This window comes from Stenella coeruleoalba (assembly GCF_951394435.1).
Source record: "Stenella coeruleoalba genome assembly, chromosome: 10".
Taxonomy (NCBI): Eukaryota; Metazoa; Chordata; class Mammalia; order Artiodactyla; family Delphinidae; genus Stenella; species Stenella coeruleoalba.
The window spans coordinates 50,822,296-50,846,720 of NC_137156.1; the positions used below are offsets into that span (position 1 = coordinate 50,822,296).

General features: G+C 38.2%; 1 protein-coding gene and 1 long non-coding RNA gene across 12 annotated transcripts in view; one reads left to right on the top strand and one right to left on the bottom strand.

Annotated features, from left to right (window-relative positions):
• RBMS3 (RNA binding motif single stranded interacting protein 3) overlaps positions 1–10,487 on the top strand; it is a 1,083,479-nt gene extending 1,072,992 nt beyond the window's left edge. For 9 of the 11 annotated variants that reach the window (XM_079935204.1, XM_079935208.1, XM_079935195.1 and 6 more), the window contains one exon: positions 8,374–8,513. In XM_079935204.1, the coding sequence (XP_079791330.1) occupies positions 8,374–8,380 (7 nt within the window). In that variant the 3' untranslated portion in view covers positions 8,381–8,513. Of the gene's footprint in view, positions 1–8,373 lie in introns of all 11 variants that reach the window. The other 2 variants (XM_079935194.1, XM_079935198.1) reach the window with 1 other exon arrangement.
• The window catches only part of LOC307193348, a 143,664-nt gene continuing 125,680 nt past the window's right edge, over positions 6,442–24,425 (bottom strand). Inside the window, exons 3-4 of the long non-coding RNA XR_013830305.1 lie at positions 10,470–11,263; positions 6,442–7,803 (exon numbers count right to left, since the gene is read on the bottom strand). This is a non-coding gene — a long non-coding RNA (uncharacterized lncRNA). The remainder of the gene's footprint in view (positions 7,804–10,469; positions 11,264–24,425) is intronic.

Consider the following 24,425-nt stretch of genomic DNA (forward strand, 5'->3'; position numbering starts at 1 on the left):
CTCATCTCCTACCAGTGTCTCTCACTGTGTTCCCACATAGCTAATCTCTGTTCCCATCTCATATATTAACTAACTCACTGAGCATACTTAAAAACTTCCAATCTGCTTGGAACAGAGTGCCAGAGACTACCATATTATCTGATGGGATTCACACAGGCTTTTAGCTAAATTTAAAAAACAGAGGAGGTGGAGACAAGATGGCAAAATAGAAGGATGTGAGCTCACTTCTTACGAAAACACCAAAATCATAACTAACTGCTGAACAACCATCGACAAAAAAATGCTGGAACCTACCAGAAAAGTTATCCTACATCCAAAGACAAAGAAGAAACCACAATGAGATGGTAGGAGGGGTGCAGTCATGACAAAATCAAATCCCATACAGCCAGGTGGGCAAGCCACAAACTGGAAAATAATTATACCACAGAAGTTCTCCCACAGGAGTGAAAGTTCAGAGCCCCACGCCAGGCTTGCCACCCTGGGAGTCTGACAATGGGAAGAGGAGCCCCCAGAGAATCTGGCTTTGAAGGCCAATGGGGTTTGCAGGAATTCCACAGGACTCGGGGGGGGGGGGAAAGAAACTCTCCTCTAGGAAGCCACACACAACACCTCATGTTCATTAGGACCCAGGGAAAAAAAATGCAATGGCTTCATAAGAACCTGGGACAGACCTACCTGCAGGTATTGGAGGGTCTCCTGCAGAGGTGGGGGATGGATGTGGCTCACTGTGGGCACAAAGACTCTGGTGGTGGCAGTTCTGGTGAGTACTCATTGGCGTGAGCCCTCCAGGAGGCTGCCGTTTTCTCACCAAGACCCGGACCCTCCCAACAGCCCATAGGTTCCAGTTCTGGGACACCTCAGGCAGAACAACCAAAAGGCCAGGAATACAGCCCCACCCATCAGCAGACAGGCTATTTAAAGTCTTCCTGAGCACACAGCAGCCAGCTAAACACACCCCCAGACAAGGCCCTGCCCACCAGGGGGACAAGATCCAGCTCTGCCCACCAGTGGAAATCATAAGAGACTACTACAAGCAACTATATGCCAATAAGATGGACAACCTAGAAAAAATGGACAAATTCTTAGAAAGGTACAACCTTCCAAGACTGAAACAGGAAGAAATAGAAAATATCAACAGACCAATCACAAGCACTGAAATTGAAACTATGATTAAAAAACACCCAACAAACAAAAGTCCAGGACCAGACAGCTTCACAGGCATATTCTATCAGACATCTAGAGAAGAGGTAACAACTATCCTTCTGAAACTCTTCCAAAAATTTCTGAGCAAGGAACACTCCCACACTCATTTTACAAGGCCACAATCACCCTGATACCAAAATCAGACAAGAATACCACAAAAAAGAAAATTACAGGCCAATAACACTGATGAACATACACGCAAAAATCCACAACAGAAAACCAGCAGATGAAATCCAACAACACAGTAAAAGGATCAACCCTGATCAAGTGGGATTTATCCTAGGGGTGCAAGGATTCTTCAACATATGCAAATCAATCAATGTGATACACCACATTAACAAATTGAAGAATAAAAACCATATGATCATCTCAATAGATGGAGAAAAAGCTTTTAACAAAGTTCAACACACATTTATGATAAAAACTCTCCAGAAAGTGGGCCTAGAGGGACCCTACCTCAACAAAATAAAGGCCATATATGACAAACCCATAGCTAACATCATGCTCAATAGTAAAAATCTGAAAGCATTTCCTGTAAGATCAGGAACAGGACAAGAATGTCCACTCTCGCCACTTTTATTCAACATAGTTTTGGAAGTTCTAGCCACAGCTATCAGAGAAGAAAAAGAATTAAAAGGAATCCAAATTGGGAAAGAAGTAGTAAAACTGTCACTGTTTGCAGATAACATGATACTATACATAGAAAATCCTAAACATGTTAACAGAAAACTACTAGAGCTCATCAATGAATTTGGTAAAGTTGCTTGATACAAAATAAATGCACAGAAATCTGTTGCATTCCTATACACTAACAATGAAAGATCAGAAAGAGAAATTAAGGAAACAATTCCATTTACCATCACATGAAAAAAATAAAATACCTAGGAATAAACCCATCAAAGAAGGCAAAAGACCTCTTCTCAGAAAACTATAAGATGTTGGGACTTCCCCAGTGTCACAGTGGTTGAGAATCCGCCTGCCAGTTCAGGGGACACGGATTCAATCCCTGGTCCGGGAAGATCCCACATGCCATGGAGCAACTATGCCCATGCGCCACAACTATTGAGCCTGTGCTCTAGAGCCTGCGAGCCACAACTACTGAGCCCACGTGCCACAACTACTGAAGCCCACGCCCCTAGAGCCCATGCTCTGCAACAAGAGAAGCCACCACAATGAGAAGCCTGCGCACTGCAACAAAGAGTAGCCCCTGCTCGCTGCAACTAGAGAAAGCCTGCACACAGCAACAAAGACCCAATGCAGCCAAAAATAAATAAATAAATAAATTTATAAAAAAGAAAACTCTTATAGTTGATGAAAGAAATCTAAGATAACACAAACAGATGGAAAGATAAGTCATGTTTCTGGATTGAAAGAATCAATATTGTCAAAATGACTATACTACCCAAAGCAATCTACAGATTCTATGCAATACCTATCAAATTACCAATGGCATTTTTCACAGAACTAGAACCAAAAAATCTTAAAGTTTGGGGCTTCCCTGGTGGCGCAGTGGTTGAGAGTCTGCCTGCCGATGCAGGGGACACAGGTTTGTGCCCCAGTCCGGGAAGATCCCACATGCCGCGGAGCGGCTGGGCACGTGAGCCATGGCCGCTGAGCCTGCACATCCGGAGCCTGTGCTCCGCAACGGGAGAGGCCACAACAGTGAAAGGCCCATGTACTGCAAAAAAAAAAAAAAAAAAAAAAAATCTTAAAGTTTGTATGAGACACAAAAGACCCTGAATAGCCAAATCAATCTTGAGAAAGAAAAATGGAGCCAAAGGAACAGGCTCCCTGACTTTGGACTATACTACAAAGCTACAGTCATCAAAACAGTATGGTACTAACACAAAAACAGAAATATAGATCAATGGAACAGCAAAAGAGTGCAGAGATAAACCCACATACCTATGGTCAACTAATCTATGACAAAGGATGCAAGAATATACCGTGGAGAAAAGACAGTCTCTTCAGTAACTGGTGCTGGGAAAACTGGACAGCAACGTGTAAGAGAATGAAATTAGAACACTCTCTGACACCATACACAAAAATAAAATGTATTAAAGACCTAAATATAAAGCTGGATGGTATAAAACTCTTAGAGAAAAACAGGAAGAACACTCTCTGACATAAATTGCAGCAATATCTTTTTTGATCCACCTCCTAGGGTAATGAAAATAAAAGCAAAAATAAACAAATGGAACCTAATTAAACTTAACAGCTTTTGCACAGTAAAGGAAACCATAAACAAAATGAAAAGACAGCCTACAGAATGGGAGAAGATAGTTGCAAATGAAGCAACTGACAAGGGATTAATCTCCAAAATATACAAATAACTCATACAGCTTGTCAAAAAAACAAACAACTGAATCAAAAAATGGGCAGAAGATCTAAATAGATGTTTCTCCAGAAAAGACATACACATGAACAAAACACACATGAAAAGATGCTCAACATCACTAATGATCAGACAAATACAAATCTAAACTGCAGTGAGGTATCACCTCCCACCAGTCAGAATGGCAAACATCAAAAAATCTACAAACAATAAATGCTAGAGACGGTGTGAAGAAAAGGGAACCCTCCTACACTGTTGGTGGGAATGTAAATTGGTACAGCCACTATGGAAAATAGTATGGAGGTTCCTCAAAAAACTAAAAGTAGAGTTGCCATATTATCCAGCAGTCCCACTCTTGGGCACGTATCTTGTGAAAAGCATAATTCCAAAAGATACATGCACCCCAATGTTCGTCGCTGCACTATTTACAATAGCCAAGACATCAAAGCAACCTAAATGTCCATCAACAGAGGAGTGGATAAAGAAGTGGTACATATATATACAATGGAATATTACTCAGCCATAAAAAAGAACAAAATAATTCCATTTGCGGCAACATGGATGGACCTAGAGATCGTCATATTGAGTGAAGTAAGTCAGACTGAGAGAGACAGCTATCATGATATCGCTTATGTGTGGAATCTAAAAAAATGGTACAATGAACTTATTTACGAAACAGAAATGAAGTCACAGATGTAGAAAACAAACTTATAGTTACCAGGGGGGAAAGAGGGAGGAGATAAATTGGGAGAACACGATTGACACATACACACTACTATATATAAAATAGATAACTAATAAGGACCTACTGTGTAGCACAGGGAACTCTACTCTGTGCTCTGTAATGGCCTATATGGGAAAAGAATCTAAAAAAAAGTGTGTATATTTATACGTATAACTGATTCACTTTACTATACACCTGAAACTAACACAACAATATAAATCAACTATACTCCAATAAAAAGTAAATAAATAAATTACAGACAACACAACAGAAGGTTATAGGAAAAAATTTAGAGAAATATTTAAAATGTGCATATGAACAAAAAGGTTGCATTTGGAATCATGGGTCAGCATAATTTTAATATTCCAAATTACACTTTCCAAGCTAAAAAAACATTACTTCCCATTTTGTATTCATGCTTTTTTTCCCTCCTATTGTTAAAAGAGGCTATTAATGCAAGAGACTCTGATTACTCTTAGCCCAAACGGGGGGAAATGATACCTGTGTTTTATTTTGGAAGTTCTTTGGAAATTCCTGTTCCTGCTTAGGTTAGTCTCAGTTTTCCTTTGTGCTATTTAGGAAATCTTAAAAATAACTAGGACTTTAAAAGTATGAGTCTTCAAGCAAAGTTACATTCTAATAAGCAAAATCAGAAGTCCTTGGTTCAAATTCCATCTTTGCCACTTACTTGTTGTCTCCTCAAGGAGCCTCCCTCACATCTTTAAAGTGAGAGATTAGATCAGTGTTCTCCAGAAAGTATAAATTAGGTCTCCAGTGCTAAGCTAGGATTTACCACCCTGCCCTGGAGGTGGGGTGGGGAGGATGGTCAAAAGTGGTTTTAAGAAACACTGCTTTAAGCTAAGTGAAATGCTTGCTTAATTGCAGCTCTCTTCAAAGCCGTTAATATGCTAGTGGCCCTGACTCCCTGAGGGCCAGATAGATAGATACTTCCTGAAAGATTTGAGTGTGCGCTGCCCTCCTCCTTTGGAATGCTAAACAAACAAACAAAAAATTAACAAATTATTAAAGAACTAAACAAAATTTTTATTGTCAGCATGATGATTATTTTGATACTAATTTAAAAGATAACATTTTTTCAGAAACAATTTTTTTTCTATTGATCCCTTTCTTTGTTGGTGCCCTAACCGCATGTTTAGTTTACTATGGGTAATCCAGTAGTGGGAGTATAGTGTGCAGATTTTCCACACTCTGGATCACAGAATCCCTCTTTTCACATGAAAATTTGTGAAGCTAATCTGTTAGAAATGACTCTGGGGAATATTGCATCCTTAGATCATCTTTAAGACTTCTTCCAGCCTAAAAATCTAGAATTCTAAGATGATGATTTGCCACTTTTTAATATATTCACTCTGCTTTTGGGGGGAGTAGGCACGGGGAGGTTGGAGGATGAGAGTATTCAGAACGACTCTGTGATCTTAAATTTGGTCAAACTCTCAGTCTTCCAACCTTCACACTGACCTTAGAAGGCCTTTATCTCAACCCCAGTATTGTTGGTCTTTTTAATTCTTCGGGTCTTCTCTGTCTAACTGAACTGTCATGACACCAATTGCCTATAAATCGTCAGTACGGTAATGAGCAAATTATATGCCCTTGATTACCATCCTTACATGTCCTTTAAGCTTGTGAATAATAATATATTTCTATTTGCACAGTACTTTACAGTTTGCAAATGATTTTCATAATCATGCTCTCATTCACACAAATTTCTCTTTTTACATTGCAATTCATTTTATTTTTAAAATAGTCTCACTGCACAACTTAAAATGTTCTTGTTGCTCCTGATCACAGCCTTGACACTTTGAAAGCCTACTGTTTTTATGAATGCCAGTGCATGACATAAGCATTATGTAAATGTGCACTTTCACACTTCATTAGAACAGAGAAGGTGCACAGGAGTGAATTCAGTTCTATTAAACAGCAACACCTTTTCCCTTCAAACTTCAGCTAGCCATCATGAAAATGTAAAGTACAACCAGTTATTTCTCCTCATTTGTTTTCATGTAGCAACGAGATCACTTGAAGGATGAAACAAGTGATGGTAGGAGGATATTGGAAACATTTGTGTAAGGTTATAAAACTTGAAAGTAGCTCCAGCCTCACTCGTAAATACGGATGCTTAGATATCAGCCCATGTGACACACCTGAGCAGTGAGGGGGTTCTGTGTCATGTAGTCCATTGACTAAGACAGCATTCACTGAGCAGCTCTGATGGAGATTCATGCTATATTAGGCATTTTCTGCTCAATGCACAATAATACCAGGGTAGAAGATGGGAGTGGGAGCAAAGAATAGACCAAAAAACAAACATAAAAACACACACAAAATGTTGTTCCCATAACAAGGTAGATTTTTAGAAGTAAATGGCGTAAACCTAAACTTTGCAAAGATGTACAGAGAGATCAAATATATACCATGGTTCCCATGACTACTACTACTAAAATTTCCCTTACTGTTGCTATTATGAAAATTTTGATTGCTTTTATTCTTAAAAGGAACCCCACTTTCTTGCATAACACAGAAATAATATGTATTTCTAGAGACTTAAACTCTTGGTTAAAAATGGAACTATTCACTCTATCAATGAGTCGCTTTCCTTACATGATTCTAGGAACAAATTACCCAGGTTTCTAACAGCTATAGCTGAGACATATGAGGGCTTTTTGCAAATTAGGAAAAGGAAACCCTCTGGGTTTCCTCAGAAACCTTCAGGCTAACTGTCAAAACATCCCAGGCTAGTTCAAAACATTGTTGAGGGCTTTTTGTGAATTTGAATAAGGGCCACTTGCTCAGAGCAAATGCAGCCCTGCACCAGAGTACACAGCTTGGGGAACAGACCATGGGCTAAAATCAGCCCCCAGGCACTCCTTCGGCCAAGCATCCTGTGCAGTGAAACACCTGGACAACTCTACCCAGCAACACTGAGGTTTCTTTACTAAATTAAGCAACTGGGCACCAGAAGAACCCACAGAACACTGAGGGAAGAAGGCTTCATCTAAATAGGACCTACAGATAGTTTGAAGCATCTTCATTTTAAAAGATACCCCTGAAATTCTTGAGCTAAATTCTGATCTGTGGGTGGAAGAGATAAGAGTAAAGATCAACCCACTATTAGCTCAGCCCTGCCATATAGATGGGGCAGAATCAGAAGAGATTATGTGGGCTGGGCTGGCAAAGTGACATATAATAAAAATAGCATTTGTCTTGTTAAACACCTACAGTGTGCCTACCAGTCTGCCAGACTCCTGGAGAGTAAAAAGAAGTAAAATATAGTCCCTGCTCTCAAAAATTTAAAACCTTGTTGAGATAGAGATGCAAGGAAGAAGAAAAGAAATTGGAAAGTGAACAAAACTACATTGCCCTCTTACCTGTCTTATTTACATAAGCCTTCTGCTTATGTGGATACACTTAATGAGCTCCGTGAGGTAACAAAGAATCAATTGCTGCAGATGTAAGCTCTTATATACAGGATGGATAAACAACAGGGTCCTACTGTATAGCACAGGGAAGTACATTCAATATCCTGTGATAAAGCACAATGGAAAAGAATATTAAAAAGAAGTATGTGTATATGTATATCTGAATCACTTTGATTTCTGCTGTGCAGAAATCAACACAACATTCTAAATCAACTATACTTCAATTAAAAAAAAAAACATAAAACCCATTGCTGTATCCTGGGTACATAGTAGGGAATCACATATTGTTTGACTGAGTTTGTGATGAATCTCATGGGAGTTCTGAAAGGACAGAATTACTCAAGGAATTTCTGGGGGAACTAAAACACAAGCCAAGCATTGAAGAATACATTCCATGAACATAGGAAATATTGCTTGTCTAGATATATTTGTATATTTACAACTTTACAACTGAAAGATATTCTTGATCTATTGATCTAAACAAACTCCAGCTCAAATATATATTTGTGTGAAAGTGGCAGAATTTGACACTCTCCTAAGCCCAATGTGCTTTTATAACTGTTATATTGAAAGAGCTTGGTAGCTTTTAAAGAGCGCTCACTGGAAAAGAGCACAGAAGGTGATTTCAGAGTTGTTTTGGTGTAATGACCCCTCTTATTCCATTGTTTTCACAGACCATAAACAAGACCGAATGAAGAATGTCCGTCTGAAACTCTGCCTTGAATGAAGAAACTTCATTGAACAAGAAGTTGGCTTCCAGTTTTGCACAGGCGTCAATGGAATGCTTTTTTTTTTTTAATTTTCTACTTTACCCAATGAAAACAACGTGTTTTTATGTGCTGTGCAAGTGGTTCCTTCATGTGGTCTGACAGTTTATTTTTTCCATCATTCTTTTTAAAGAAAAAAAATATCCCAGAAGAGGACAACAAGCAAACAAGCAAACAAAGCAAAACATGGAAGGTTGACATTTATCTGGAAGAACATTTGAATTCAGAATTTATCTGAAGGTGTAGATAGATTTTTTTTTTTAATGGAAAATCTGATGTCAAGAGGTGGGCAAGCAGAAATGGAAACAAATTGTCTTCCTCAGTAATTAAGCTACTCTTTCTTTTTCCCTTCTTGTTTAAATCTAGTGGGTTGGTTTTTTAATTTTTTTTTTTTCTTAGAAATATTTAGGTAAGGTTTATCTTGAATCTTAATTGCCTTAATTTTAAGGACGTCAAAGGCTCTCGAGGCAAGCTCTCAACGTCTTGTTTAAAAAAGAAAGAATTGAAATATTGTGCCAGCTTTCACTGGTACAGAAGTTTAAGACTATGAGTTTTTAGGGTGAAAAAAAACTGTACAGTTTAAAAGAAAATGTTTTTCTTCATTTGAAGAAAATTTGTTGATAAAAGAAACCATGGCAACTGCAAGAATTGGGAAAATGCTGGGACTTCTGATGAACTTTGTCTTAAGTGTTGAATCATTCTAGAAGGCTAAAACATTTTACGGTAAAGTTATTAACGTTGGTTTCAAAACAACTGCATTAGAAATAATGCGTGTTTGGGGGGCAGAATGCAGATTTTTTTATTTCTGAAGCGTGATGGCTAGCAAAAGCTTTAGTGCTTTTTATCTGCAGTCTTTTTTATGAGCTTTACAAACTTTTTAGTCAGCTTTGCTTGTCACATTGCAAAACCTAGCTTAAGAGCATTAAAAAAAAAACAAGTAGATAGGAGCTTATGATCAAAAAGTGAAAAAAAAAAACAAAACACAAAAAAACAAAAAAAGCAATAGATAGAGAAATTGTTGACAATTTCTGTAGTCTTTCCTAGTTGTGATCAAATTCAGCCTATGGATGGCCTATTTTATACCAAAGATGAAGTGGCACCCTATTGCAGTCCAGAAGATAGAGGTTGTTTTTCTTTTCTTCTCTTTTCTTTTTTAAAATTTTATTTGACCTACATGGCCGGACCAGTTCTTACTTTGTTGTTTGTTTAAACTACCTTCCACTGGTGTTTTACATACTGCAAAAAAAAAAAGTTTTTATTTTAAATGTATTTTTGTTGATAGTAGAAGCTTGTTCCTGTGTGGTCAGCAATTTCAGCACCAAGAGTTCTGGATTCCAACCAATAGAGCCAAATGGCTTTAAATTCCATGTGCTTTTCTGGTTCCTTCCTAGCTCTCTTGAATTGTGAAGCCTGTATTGATGGCCACCAATGAGCTAAAACACTTGTTTAACAGGTTGAAACTTCTTTTTATGAATTTTGAACTCAAGATACTCCCTGAACTGGTCTGAAAGATCACCTGTCAAAAAAGCTCAGTGATGCTCTGTTGATTGGCTAGTGGTCTCCTGAAAAGGTCTCACTGTATTTGTAACAATAGTCTTCCTTCTAAATTCCCGCACTTCTAGATTTTGTCTTCTCGCCTCAGTCTTTGTCATCATCTACCGTGAATAGCCATCTTGACTCCGCAATTGGGGAGGGGATATCTTTTTTTTTTCTTTTTTGCCTCTTTTCATTGTATTTTCATATCCTGGTGTCATCAGAAGAAAGAGAAAATAGACTTTTTAATTTCAGTTTAGCTCCCTGAGGCAAATAGGACCAATAAGATTGAGGATTCTATTAGTGGAATTTAGGTAAGCTTTTAATGCTAGTTGACAATCAAGAAATTGTATGATTTATATGAATAAGAACCCAAATAATTAGATTTGATCAATTATTAAAGCCAAAGGCGATATATTTGCATTGAGAATGATGCAAAACATTGTCTAAAATGAATTAAATTGACTTACCAAACATCTCTGCATATTTGAGTCATGAAATCCATGTTCAACCTATACAGTTTTACCTGAAATGAAGGACAGTGGAACTTTGTTAATTGACCCATGTGCTAGAATGGCTTTCTAATGTATCATTAGAATCAATAGGTGAAATTCTTCTCACAAAGTCACAGGAACCTGTCTTAGTCCAGAAGGAAGAGGGTAATGCATACAGTGCACTGTAAAAGAAAACAGGGTAGGTGTTTAAAAACTAAAATATTAAAAAGTAAAGCATATTCCCATTAGGTCAACATGAGTAATGAGTTTGACTCATAAAAAAATAATCAATATTCTACTATTTATGACCTGTAAACAAAGGCCTAGTGTTGAAATAAATGCAATTCTCTTATTTGAAAAACCCCATGAATTGAAAGCTCATTATCTAGAGAGTGATTCCATATCTTTGTGGTCCAATTAGAGGCAAAAATATAGCTAAGGCAATGTAGCATGTGCTACGAAAAAGTTTCAACTGGTCACAGCCATCCTTATGATTTTCCATACTTTAGAGAGAATCCTAAATTTATACTTTCTTCTGTTCCATTTTTCAGCTTTTTTCTGTTCCATTTTTCAGCTTCTCATGTATTTTAAGGGTGGCACTTAAGTTTTCTCTTTGAGAAATGGGCCCCCAAGTTAGCGGGGGATGAACAAACCTGTATAGGAGCTGTGCTTTTTGTTTCTCTTTTTCAGTCTCTGAACTCTTTGTATAAATAAGGATTATCCTGGGCATAATTCATTTGAATATGAAATCAACATGCTTTCTTTTTCTTCTGTAAAAAAAGAAAACAAAACAAAACAATGTGATACAAAGAAAGTCTCATTTACACAATCAACAATGAGACTAAGAGGTAGCTACCATGTGGCTGATGAATGTGCCTAGGTAACTTCCTGTTTCTATTCAAAACTACTGCTTTATTTATACATTCAGCAACATTTTTTTCAACTATAAAATTTCAATAATCTCAATTTTTTTAAACCACTTCAGGCAAATTTTATCATTTTGCCTATGTCATTTTATGTGTCCATGTGTGCTTTGTGTTTGGATTTTTTATATTAGGCCATTCTATAAAATATTTTAAATCTAAAAGGAAAAAAAAGAAGGAAAAAGTGGCACATGTTCAAATTTACACATCATCTCACCTAAAAATTGTTTTTAAGAATCAAGTCTGGGGAAAAAATAAAACCATCAACAGGTAAGCATTGTATGAAAAGTTAAACAAACTTTACTTTTCATACTTTACATTGTATGAAAAGTAAAACAAACCAAAACGTGTGTTCAGTACATATAGACATCAGAGTCCTAATTTAATCAGCAATATAGATTATGGTGACTTTAACCCAAATTAGGACTACAATCATTTTTTAAAGTATTCTGTTTCACAATACTTCAAGCATTTATTCAGATGTTTCCATTTTTCCTTTCAATTGTAATTGCCAAGACTTAGCCTAAATGTCAGGAAACAAACTAAAACCACAATCCAAATGGGATAAAAATCATCTCCTCCAAACTCTAGTTCCATGGTCAGTGGAGGAGTAGGTATTCTTTTAATAATGAGGAGGTATTGTCAGGAAGGAAGTCTGTATAGTGACTGGGAGCTCCTTAGAGCCTGGCCATGTCTTCTGAAGACATCACGAAACCTAGGTGAACTAAAGGTAATACTTGGAGGGTGGGCGCCTGTTTGTCTTTCAACACGGGCATGTCTTGAATATTGCAAGTCACATGCTATTCTAAAAATAATCTACCTGACTGCAGTTTGGTCAGGGTTAGTTTGTTTCCTTGGTAGATTTCAATCATTCAGATGTTGTTGCCATGCTTCACTTGAATCAATTCTCCTGTGACCTTAACATCTGCCACATTTGACAGCATATAAGACTCACTTCCATCCCTCTTAATGAAAAACTACATGGTGTTAAAAGCGTCTGTATCAGAGATGGAAAGCCCAGGGTAGGAGAAGGCTAGGTGGAGCAGGAAGTTTGCTATACCTACAGAGTCCATCAACCCCCTGCAAAACTGTTTTATAATCATTTTCAGTCCATGTATGAGAAAATAAAAGTACTAAAAGTACTTAGTTTTTTTAACTTTATTTGAATAATTGGGGTGTCTATTATATATATACACACACACACACACACACGCGCCCACCTATGAGTCTTTCACAGTGGCCTAAAATTCCAATTAATGAAAGTTGAGTTGTGATTATGACCTTTGCAGTCTTCTTTAAGCTTGAGAAAAAGTTTCAATGCACTGTCTAGACAGATGATAATCTTAGTAGGAGACTGAAAATACATTTGACAATTCAGTTTCATTCTTAAGAGTGCAGGAACCACTGCAAGATGAGCTGATCAGCCGAGAGAAATTTTTAAGTGGGTTTCAGTGATAAATGTTTTTATATGATATAAAACCAAATGAAAGTATAATATTTATGTAGGTATATAACAACATTCAGCACATTGGAAGAATCACACTTCATAATCAAGTTTAAACATGTCATAGAGCCTTGATCTATATTCTCTTGTCCACAGTAGGGAGTAAGGATGAGATTTTGTTTTTCATGTTGTGACTGGCATGCTTCAAACTTCTGAGCTTGCTGGGACTGACATCCCCTCATTCCAATTTGAGGGGCTGACGGGCTTGAAAAAGGCTCGTTGATCCTGTGTATGATACCCCTTCTGTGACAGAGTAATAATGGGATTTCATTAGTGAATCAATTTGTTTTGCAGATGACACCTACTGTGGCATTGGAAGACAGCTGAGTCTGACTCAAATTGAACATTTCTTACAAAATATTCTGAAACTTGAAATTGGTCCCTTAATCCAAGTGCTCTTGTTGATGGCTCTCCTCTGTGGAGTACATAGAGTTCAGGAAAGTACAAAAGCTAAGAACAAAATCCCTGAGTGGCCCAAATGATCTATGTTGATGTAAGGCAGGGGAGCTCAGCCCAGATTGGTGATTTCTTTTATCTCTGGTTTTATACCTCATTACCTATGCTGTCACATAAAAAAGGATGGATGGCTTCTCCATATTTATTTCTATTTCTGGGAGGGAAAATAAACTTTTTAGAAAAGCGTCTTCTACGCAGAAGCTCTAAAGTTGAAGCAGGGGTGAGATCAATCTTGGAGTCTGCAGGAAGACCCAACCACTAGGCCACTGGGTCATGCTTTTCTTCCACTGTATTCCCTCCAGTTAGTGACTGCCCTGAAGCCCCAGTCCTGCAGAAATACAATACTCCCAAATTTTGAAGGGCTAATCATCTACTTTGTGCACCTGTTTTGTCTTCTCTTTTCAACTATTAGGACTTGGGCTCTATTTCCTCCTATTAGCATTTCACCCTGAGGATGGAAAAAGAAACATTTGGAAATAGTATTCAAATCTGTCTATTTTGTTCCTTAGGTATTCATTTATTGAAGCAGTTTGAAATCATTGGTAAAATTAATGTCAGTGCATTATATTCTGTGGGATTTTAATATCCATAATGTCCCTTTCCCATCCACCACAAACAATTGAGAGTTGGCTGTATTCTTGCAGAATATAAAGGAAAAAACTGTAGCAAAGAATTTGGCTTCCCTCAAAAGAAAGCTATTTTGGATTTGTTCACTATTGAAATTTGAACCAGTAGAACAGGTCAACTCAAAATTGAGTTATGGGAATATAGTAACAGCCCTTCGTTAAATATGCACTCTTATCCCTATCTTAAATCTTGGACCAAAAAATTGCAGTGTTTATTTTTTGACTTTGCATTACAGTATTAAGGCTTTACTGACATTGACACTCCGGTGGATTTTTTTTAAAATAATTATTTCAAGTTTAAATAGTATCCAAAGTGTAATTTTAGGATTATACCGTGTATTTTAAACTCTCTGGTCTTACATTATTAAGAAAGATGCTCTGTCCTCCTCCCCAAAATATGTTATTTCTTCATATATAAAAAAGGAGTTATTCCATAGTTTTCAAGAACTATAAAAACTATTTCAAAAGAGACACTTGAAGAAGTTTTTACCATTCTGGGAATTATTGCTTCCATATAGTTAAAAAGAAGAATGTAATTGGAATCTTAATTTTAAAAATATATATGTAAAAGTGTACTTGCTATGAAATAGTTTCTAAAAAAGGAAAAGGGACACAGCTTCTTTTAAAACCCTTGTTTCAGGCCATATATGACTTCATAGAATTTCCAAAACATCATTCAATTTTGAATTTTATTTAAGAGCATTTTGTACTGCTGTCTCTGTCATGGAAAATTCTGTAATTCTACAATGTTTCTGGCTTTATTTTTAATTTTTTCATCTGTACCACAGTCAAATTAGCTACCATTTTCCCCATTCCTTGGGCTTTCTGTAGATCAGTGGATGTTAGGTTTAAACTTCTGTTTTCTTTGATGAAGCTTTCAATAAAAAATGAAAATAAAATCAACCAAGTAGGGCCGTTGTGTTTTTCTTCACTCTACCAGAGATGGATTGAGGGAGGGCATAGTGGAAGGTACAGGGTCTGTATTTAATTGACTTCCTATAGAATTTCTCAAAAAAAGAACCATCCCTGGTAACAAAACGTGAGAGAAGAGGGACCACTGTATTCATGCAAGGGAGCCTGGAAAAGCCATTGTGTAGGAGCTTTGGGGGTATGGACCACTTAGGTGTCCCTAGGACCTCACACACTCTTCCCAATTTTTATGCTTAAGGATTCAGAGATCATCCACCTCCTGTCTAACAAACATGCCCAACATCTACCAATAATGCTGTATTTAAAGGGGTGCTGACAAAGATAACTCTTTTAGCTGCAGTCCAACATTAGTAAAGTGAAAAGTAATATAGCTCAAACTTAATCTCAGAGGGTTTTTATTCTGGATTTTTTATAAAGGAGTGTCATTTACAATAAAGATGAAAAAGTCTCTCAGCTATCAAAAAGGCTGTCTTTTCATTTAAATTTTTAGAAACGGAGCAGTCTTCTCTCCCAGGTTCTTTCTCCTGCCCTTAGGAAGTTGCAGGTTATTTCTGTTACAAAGTGGTCACCAGGTGGCACTGCTGTATTAGTCTCCAGATGATTCCAAACCCAAATTCCAGGTCTTAAACAGAAGCAGTAGTGTGAGGGATGGCTGTAATAGCAAGAGTCACAACTAATGAAGCTGAGCCTTTGCCAGAAAGTGTGTCAGGTGCCCCCACACTTGAGTTCACACAACCCCCACACACATGCTCTCAGGTGGGTCCTGCCATTGCCCGCATTTTCCAGATGAGGCTTGGAAAGTACGGCAACCCACCCATGGACCTACATCCTAGAAGGGCTAGAGTATGCTTCTCAAAACAGACTCAAAATCTCAACCCCTAGACTCTAAGGTTTTTTCTTCTGCGAGGGCTTTGAGAAATGCCAATGTGGAAGGCACCTTTTTTTTTTTTTTTCCCCCAAAAGTTCATGTGACCTGAGATTTTGTGGTTTCTGTAGAAGAGGGCATTGGACAGTCATTCTGATCACTTGGTCACAATTCACATTTTCCATCCCAGAAATAACTTGCTGTTTCCATCATCTCTGTGATTTGTTCTGGAAGGAAAGGACCTATTTAGCAAATAAGCATAACTTTTCATTGACTATTTCATTTAACAGTGCCCAGAACACGGACACTCTGTAAACATCCTAATGATAAAAAGACGCTTCTCATTTACAAGTATGTCATATTCTAGTAAGCACTGGCTTATGATAACATATTAGCATGAAATAAGATCAGGAGATTTTGTGAGCAATACACTTAACCCTTCCATGGCTAGATGCAAAGTGGATGGAGAGACTACCTGGTCTGAATGCAATCATATCTTCTCTCAACCACACACAGGGAGGACCTTCAGACCCTTCAACGCTGCCTTTCCCTAATTCAGAACCTTAGCAGAGCAGCCGGATATTTCACTGTCACCCTTTCCCCAAATCATCTGGGACATTTAACTCTATTGACAGCAAGGAGGGTGGGATCGGCCATTCTGAAATTGTTCTAATTCTAGTAGCAGCTGTCAGTATTCTAAATCCTGTGTTGCCATTTCAGCAATCTTCACAGCATCTTCACAAGGAATAGATTCCATCTCAAGAAACCACTTTCTTCATGCATCATAAGAAGCAACTCCTGAGATGGCAGAGTAGAAGGACGTGACCTCACCTCTTCTTACAAAAACACCAAAGTCACAACTAACTGCTGAACAACCATTGACAAAACAAAAACAAAAAACACACCACTGGAACCTACCAAAAAAGATATTCCACATCCAAAAACAAAGAAGCCACAATGAGATGGTAGGAGGGGAGTAATCACGATAAAATCAAATCCCATACCTGCCAGGTGGGCAACCCACAAACTGGAAAATAATTATATCACAGAGGTTCTCCCACCAGAGGGACAGTTCTGAGCCCCACATCAGGCTCCCCAGCCTGGGGGCCTGGCAACAAAAGGAGGAGCCCCCAGAGAATCTAGCTTTGAAGGCCCATGGGGTTTGATTCCAGGAGCCCCATATGACTGGGGGAAACAGTAACTCTACTCTTCTCATGTGCACCAGGACCCAGGGAAAAAAAGCAATGACCTCATGAGAGCCTGGGCCAGACCTACCTGCTGGTATTGGAGCATCTCCTGTGGAGGCAGGGGATGGCTGGGGCACTGCTGAGACAAAGACACTGGCAGGAGTAGTTCTGGGGAGTACTCAGGGGCATGAGCCCTCTTGGAGGCCACCATTTTCTCACCAAGACCTGGCCCCTCCCAACAGCCTGTAGGCTCCAGTGCTGGGACGCTTCAGGCCAAACAACAAACAGGGTGGGAACACAGCCCCACCCATCAGCAAACAGGCAGCTTAAAGTCTTCCTGAGCACACAGCTCCCCACTAAACACACCCCTTGACATGGCCCTGCCCACCAGAGGGACAAGACCCAGCTCCACCCACCAGTGGGCAGGTACCAGTCCCTCCCACCAGGAAGTCTGCACAAGCCTCTTAGACAGTTTCATCAACCAGGGGGAAGACAGCAGAAGCAAGAAGAACTACAATCCTGCAGCCCGTGGAACAGAAACCACAATCACAGAAAGGTAGACAAAATGATACAGCAGAGGAATATGTCCCTGAAGAAGAAACAAGATAAAGCCCTAGAAGAACAACTAAATGAAGTGGAGATAGGCAATCTACCTGAAAAAGAATTCAGAGTAATGATAGTAAAGATGATCCATGATCTTAGAAAAAGGATAGAGGCACAGATCAAGACAGAAGAAGGCTTCCTTGGTGGCGCAGTGGTTGAGAGTCTGCCTGCCGATGAAGGGGACATGGGTTCGTGCCCCGGTCCGGGAAGATCCCACATGCTGTGGAGCGGCTGGGCCCGTGAGCCATAGCCGCTGGGCCTGCACGTCCGGAGCCTGTGCTCCACAACAGGAGAGGCCACAACAGTGAGAGGCCCGCATACTGCAAAAAAAAAAGAAGACAGAAGAAATGTTTAACAAAGACCTAGAAGAAAAAAGGAACAGAGATGAACAATATAATAACTGAAATGAAAACTACGTTAGAAGGAATCAATAGCAGAATAAGTGAAGCAGAAGAACAGATAAGTGAGCTGGAAGACAGAATGGTGGAAATCCCTGCTGTGGAACAGAAGAAAAAAGAATGAAAAGAAATGAGGACAGTCTCAAAGACCTCTGGGGCAACATGAAATGCACCAACATTCACATTATAGGGGTCCCAGAAGGAGAAGAGAGAGAGAAAGGACCTGAGAAAATATTTGAAGAGATAATAGCTGAAAACTTCCTTAACATGGGAAAGGAAACTGTCACCCAAGTCCAGGAAGCACAGAGTCCCAGGCAGGATAAACCCAAGGAGGAACACACAGAGACACATGGTAATTAAACTGACAGGAATTAAAGACAAAGAAAAAATATTAAAAACAACAGGGAAAAGCAACAAATGAGGTACAAGGGAACTTCCATAAGGTTATCAGCTGATTTCTCAGCAGAAACTCTGCAGGCCAGAAGGGAGTGGCACAATATATTTAAAGTGATGAAAGGGAAGAACCTACAACCAAGAACTTTCTACCCAGCAAGGCTCTTATTCAGATTCAACAGAGAAATCAAAAGCTTTACATACAAGTAAAAGCTAAGAGAATTCAGGACCACCAGACCAGCTTTGCAACAAATGCTAAAGGAATTTCTCTAGGTGGAAAGGAAAAGGCCATAATTAGAAACAAGAAAATTATGAATGGAAAAGCTCACCAGTAAAGGCAAACATACAGTAAAGGTAGCAGCAACCGTGAGAAGAGAGTACAAACACAGGATATTGGAAATGCATTTGAAAATAAAAGATCAACAACTTAAATCTTTATATATTGACTGCCATATTAAAACCTCATAAGAAGCAACTCCTTATCTGTTCGTTTATCATGAGATTGCAGCAATTCATTCCCATTTTCAGGCTCCACTTCTAATTCTAGTTCTATTTCCACCACATCTGCAGTGACTTCCTCCACTGAAGTATTGAACCCCTCCAAGTCATCCATGAGGGTTGGAATCTGTTTCTTCCCAACTCCTGTTAATGATGATATTTTGACCTCTTCCCATGAATCACAAATTTTCTTCATGACATCTAGAATGTTGAATCCTTTCCAAAAGGTTTTCAATTGACTTTGCCCAGATCCATCAGAGGAATCACTATCTATGGCAGCTATAGCCTTACAAAAATATATTTCTTAAATAATACAATTTGAAAGTCAAAATGGCTCCTTGATCCATGGGCTGCAGAATGGATTTTGTATTACCAGGCATGAAAACATCATTCACCTTTTTTGTACATCTCTATCACAGCTCTTGGGTAAGAGGTGCCTTGTCAATGAGCAGTAGTATTTTGAAAGGAATCTTTTTTTTTTTTTTTCCTGAGCAGTAGGTCTCAACAGTGGGCTTAAAATATTCAGTAAATCATGTTGTCAACAGATGTGCTGTCATTTAGACTTTGTTGTTCCATTTATAGAGCACAGGCAGAGTACATTTAGCATAGTTCTTAAGGGCCCTAGAATTTTCAGATGTTAAATGAGCATTGGATTCAACTTGAAGTCACCAGCTGCATTAGTCCCTAAAAAAAGAGCCTTTCGTTTGAAGCTTTGAAGCCAGGCATTGACTTCTCCTCACTAGCTATGAAAGTCCCAGATGGCATCTTCTTCCAATAGAAGGCTGTTTCATCTACACTGAAAAATCTGTTGTTTAGTGTAGGCATCTTCATGAATTATCTTAGCTAGACCTTCTGGAGAACTTGCTGCAGCTTCTACATCAGCACTTGCTGCTTCACCTTGTACTTTGATGTTATGGAGATGGCTTCTTTCCTTAAATCTCATGAACCAATCTCTGCTAGCTTCAAACTTTTCTTCTACATCTTCCTCAGCTCTCTCAGCTTTCACAGAATTGAAGAGAGTTAGGGACTGGCTCTGGATTACATTTTGGCTAAGGGACTATTGTGGCTGGTTTGATCTTCTATCCAAACCATTAAAACTTTCTCCATATCGTATCAGCAATAAGGCTGTTTGGCTTTCTTATCATTCTTGTGTTCACTGGCTTAGCACTTTTAATTTTCTTCAAGTACTTTTCCTTTGCATTTACAACTTGGCAAACTGTTTGGCCCAAGAGGGCTAGCTTTCAGCCTGTTACGGCTTTTGACCTAGCTTCCTCACTAAGCTTAATCATTTCTAGCTTTTGATTTAAAATGAGAGGCGTGCAACTCTTCATTTCACTTGTACACTTAGAGGCCTTGTGGGATTATTAATCAGCCTAATTCTTTTATTGTTGTGTCTCAGGGAACAGGGAGGCCCAAGGAGAGTTTGAGAGATGGGGGAATAGCTGGCTGGTGGAGTAGTCAGAGCACACACAACATTTAAGTTTTGCCATCTTATATGGGCATGGTTTGTGATGCCCAAAACAATTACAATAGAACTTCAAAGATCATGGATCACAGATCACCATAATAAATATAATAATAATGAAAAAAATAGAAATCTTGCAAAAATTACTACAAAAATGTGACACAGAGACACTGTTGGAAAAGTGGAGCTGATAGACTTGCTCTAATCAAGGTTGCCACAAAGCTTCAGTTTGTAAAAACGCAATAAATGTGAAGCACAATAAAACAAGGTCAACTTGTACACAGCTCAAAGCTTGAGAAGATATCAAAGCTGAAGGTAGAACAGGGTAACTCATGAGGTGGCAATTGGCAGCTAAGAGCATGGGAGTGGATGAGATGGCTCAGGAGAGGATGAGTAATGAACATAAACCTGGGAAAAGAAAGAACAGCGGTCACTCACACAAAGTCCAGACAGAATGAAAGGAGCAACTAAGGAAGCAGAGAAGAAATTACGTGTGGCTAAACATGTATTGAGACAATAAGAGAGAAATGAGTTTCAAGAACAGACAGAACAATGCTAGTGAATACTGCTGTGGGGGGGAGTGGGGGAGGGCAGGTGGTGTCCAAGCTGGGTTGCAAGCCAGTTAAGTGGTGAATTTGAGAGTAAACTCTTATTTTTGTCAGAAATTTATCCTTAAGCTAATAATTACATTAATGTATCTCAACCACGAGCAGACCTTAACGGAATATGCAGGCCTTAATGCATACTTAATGAAGATTAGTTTCCTAATTAATGGAGTAGCATATATAATGGAGATTAGCTTCCTCTATTAGAGTCATTTATAATTTTCTTTAAACAAAATCTTATGGATTACTTTAACACCCTATATATAAAATAAAGTCTGTCTTTAGATCCCCTTACATACCTAATATCTCATTCTTAAAACAGTCATGAACATAGAAGCAGCAGATGAATTGGCATTCAAGCTCCAACTTCAAATTTGGCATCAAATCCTATCATTCCTTTAGCTACGTTACATCATATTGGTAACAGCTACAAAGCATAATATCAATTATGTGTGAATGTGTTTCCATGCCTCAGTATCAAATGAGCCCATTTGATCTATGAGAATCACTTCAGATGTTACTGAAGGAAAATAAGAGACTCTTGGCAGTAACTCTCTTTTATGGCGTCTGGTAAGCTGAAGTTTAGGTAATTCAGTATTGACGCATGGCAAAACGTGTTTCCAACTCTGTGTGAAGCTTTCTTATGCTTTGCCTAAATGTTTAAAAATGTGATGTTCTGGCAACATTGGATTTAATTGAAAATTCTCTAATAAAATGAATCCAGTCAAAAACAATTTGTAAAAGTTGTTGAGAGACCGTGGTGTTTGCATTTATAAGTGCCGAAATTCTGACAGAGAGTTTGGAGAGAAAAGAGTAGGAAAGTCCAGAGTAGGAAAAGGAATATTTTCACTTCTTTTTCTAATAACTTTCTGGCTATGATATTATTTTCTGGTCATGACCCACCACTCTATGACAACCAATGCTAAAATACTGGTACATGTTGGTGTATGTCCTTTCCATTTTTTTTTTAGAATATTCATATATAATAAAAAATTTTAATACAGAAAATTTATTTTCTGAGTTACATTTAAAAGGACATTTTCTACTCTATTTAGTTTTTTTACACAAGTGTTTCTCAAATTAACTGCAGCAAAGAACCAAATTTTTGGTTTTTAAAAAATTTTTAGTCTACTGAAAATCAATACTTAAAAAACACAAGAAAGACTTGTTACAAGAAGAAATAAAATTAAAAGGACACACAAAACGCCAATCCCAATTTTAAAGTGTTAATTCAACTGATATTAAATTACCCTCAAATTACTACAAAAGTTTTAAAATCTGATTCTCACATTTTGTACTTATGATAAGCTAGTAATAAACAGTTCATCAGCATATCCCTAGACCACACTCTGAGTAGCCTGACTTTACAACATCATGTACGACATTTTATATACCTTATTCCACTGTTCATAGTTACCAAAATTTGTTCCACTTGTCACTTTTGCCTTATTTCCTTCTTAGGCAGGGACAAGTTTTGTAAAGACTGGAGTCAAGGGAGTAGTTATCACTGGAGATGGACTCTATTACATTGGAGGTGGGCAAGGTGTGAGATTTAGTTAGTAGAAATAAAATAAGCAAAATACAGAAATTTGGACAAAGTGTCAAAATCAATGGGTGCTTTTGGAGAGACAGCCAAAACAAGGAGGAGAAGCTGGCAAAACAGTAGAATGGTTTCCATTCTTCGAGCTCAGAAATGAGAAGGGCCAAGAACACAGTCTATGACCAGAGAGAGTTGTCTACTTCATAAAACATTTTCACCCAATCATTGTTTTCCAAACTGGGATACATGTAACACTGATGTTATTTGGTGATACTTAGATAAGTATGTTTTTATTTTTATATGTATGAATATTCATGATATTAGAAAAATCAAACTAAGTGTCAAAATTCTGAAATCATGCCTACTGTATAGATGCTTTGCAAATATAGCTCTAGGGACACCACTCAATCTGGGAGAACTCTGGATTCAATATAATTTAATTTAATTTCAATATAATTTATTCTCAGTCAAAATTCTGTATATTTTCAGCAATTGTTTTGGAGTATAATATATATCATAGAAGAATGCTGGGCCATGGGAAAATGAGTAGAAACACAAAAGAGAGAGGGCTTGGGTTACTATTGTTGTAAAACAAACCACCTTAAAATTAGTGGCCTAGAGCAACCACTTTATTTTGCTCGTGGTCACAGTCACGTGGGTTGGGAATTCAGCAAGCCCAGCAGGAATGGTTTGTCTTGCTCTCTCATTTTCTGGCAACTCAAAGATGTCAAGCACTTGGGCCAAGAGGATTTGAAGACCAGGAACCACCCCAGGAGCTCTTGATAAAATGTACTATCTGTACATTATTCAGTGGATCCAGATTAGGGTGTGGGTTGAGGGTGGCCTGAGACTCTGACATCAACGCTGCTGGTCCCAGGAGTACACTTTGTGGTGCCAGGACAGGAAGACACAATATATTCATGGGAAGAATCTCAAAAAAAAAATTACTAATTATAATTGGCTTTACATAATGTTTTTCCACACACAAATTTGTTCAGATAACTACTATCAGTCAATTCAAATAAAGTCAATTTATGATCAAGTTAAAACCTTCCAGTCTTTTACTAGAAACACAAAGATTGACAATATTGAGAGAGATTACAAGGAGATGTGGGGTAAGTGAAATTAATGAGAAGTGGCAAACTGAGTATAGTGTTTACCAATATTTGATTCTTTCATTTGAATGCATAGTTTCGAGTTTGCAAGGCTGTTTCCTGATCTATGTCTTCTCCTTACCCACTGGCCGGCATGTTCTTAACCTCAGAATCAGAGACAAACTGAACATTCAGAGCAGCCAACCACACATACACACACACACATACACACACACACACACACACACACTGAAGTAAATTTACTCTGAGCCAACAGCATCCCCAAACGTGTGTGAAGAAACCATTGTAGACATTTCTATCAGAGTCCCAGCCCTTTGCTAATTTTCAGCCTCTTAGGGGAAAGGAAAAGGCAACAGTATGTAATTAAAGAAATCTACGATTTACACATTAACAAACAAGGCAATGCAATCCACAATGGAGAGAATAAAATTGTGGACAGCTAATAAGTGTCAGTACTTATTAAGGCTAAAGAAACCACCTATGAAACAAATCTAAGCCTTTCCCAAATGGTGCAGGGCAATTATATTTGGCATAAGTTCCACGGGGAAGATGCAGCTTTAGAAACATAAAGAACTGAGAAATTAGAGGAAGAGAGTCAGCTGAAGATACAAGGAAAACATTTTTCAGATATATCACAGGCAAGGGAAAAGACAATGGTGAGAAAAAGGAGACACTGGAGGCCATGGGGAAAAGGAGAAAAAAGTGAAATATGTCTTTTTAACCTCAGCCTTCATTCTGGAAGATAACGAAAAAATTTTAATTTCAAAGTCACTCACAAGAACTTGTAGAATAACCTTGATGGAAAATTTCTAGCAGCACTACAG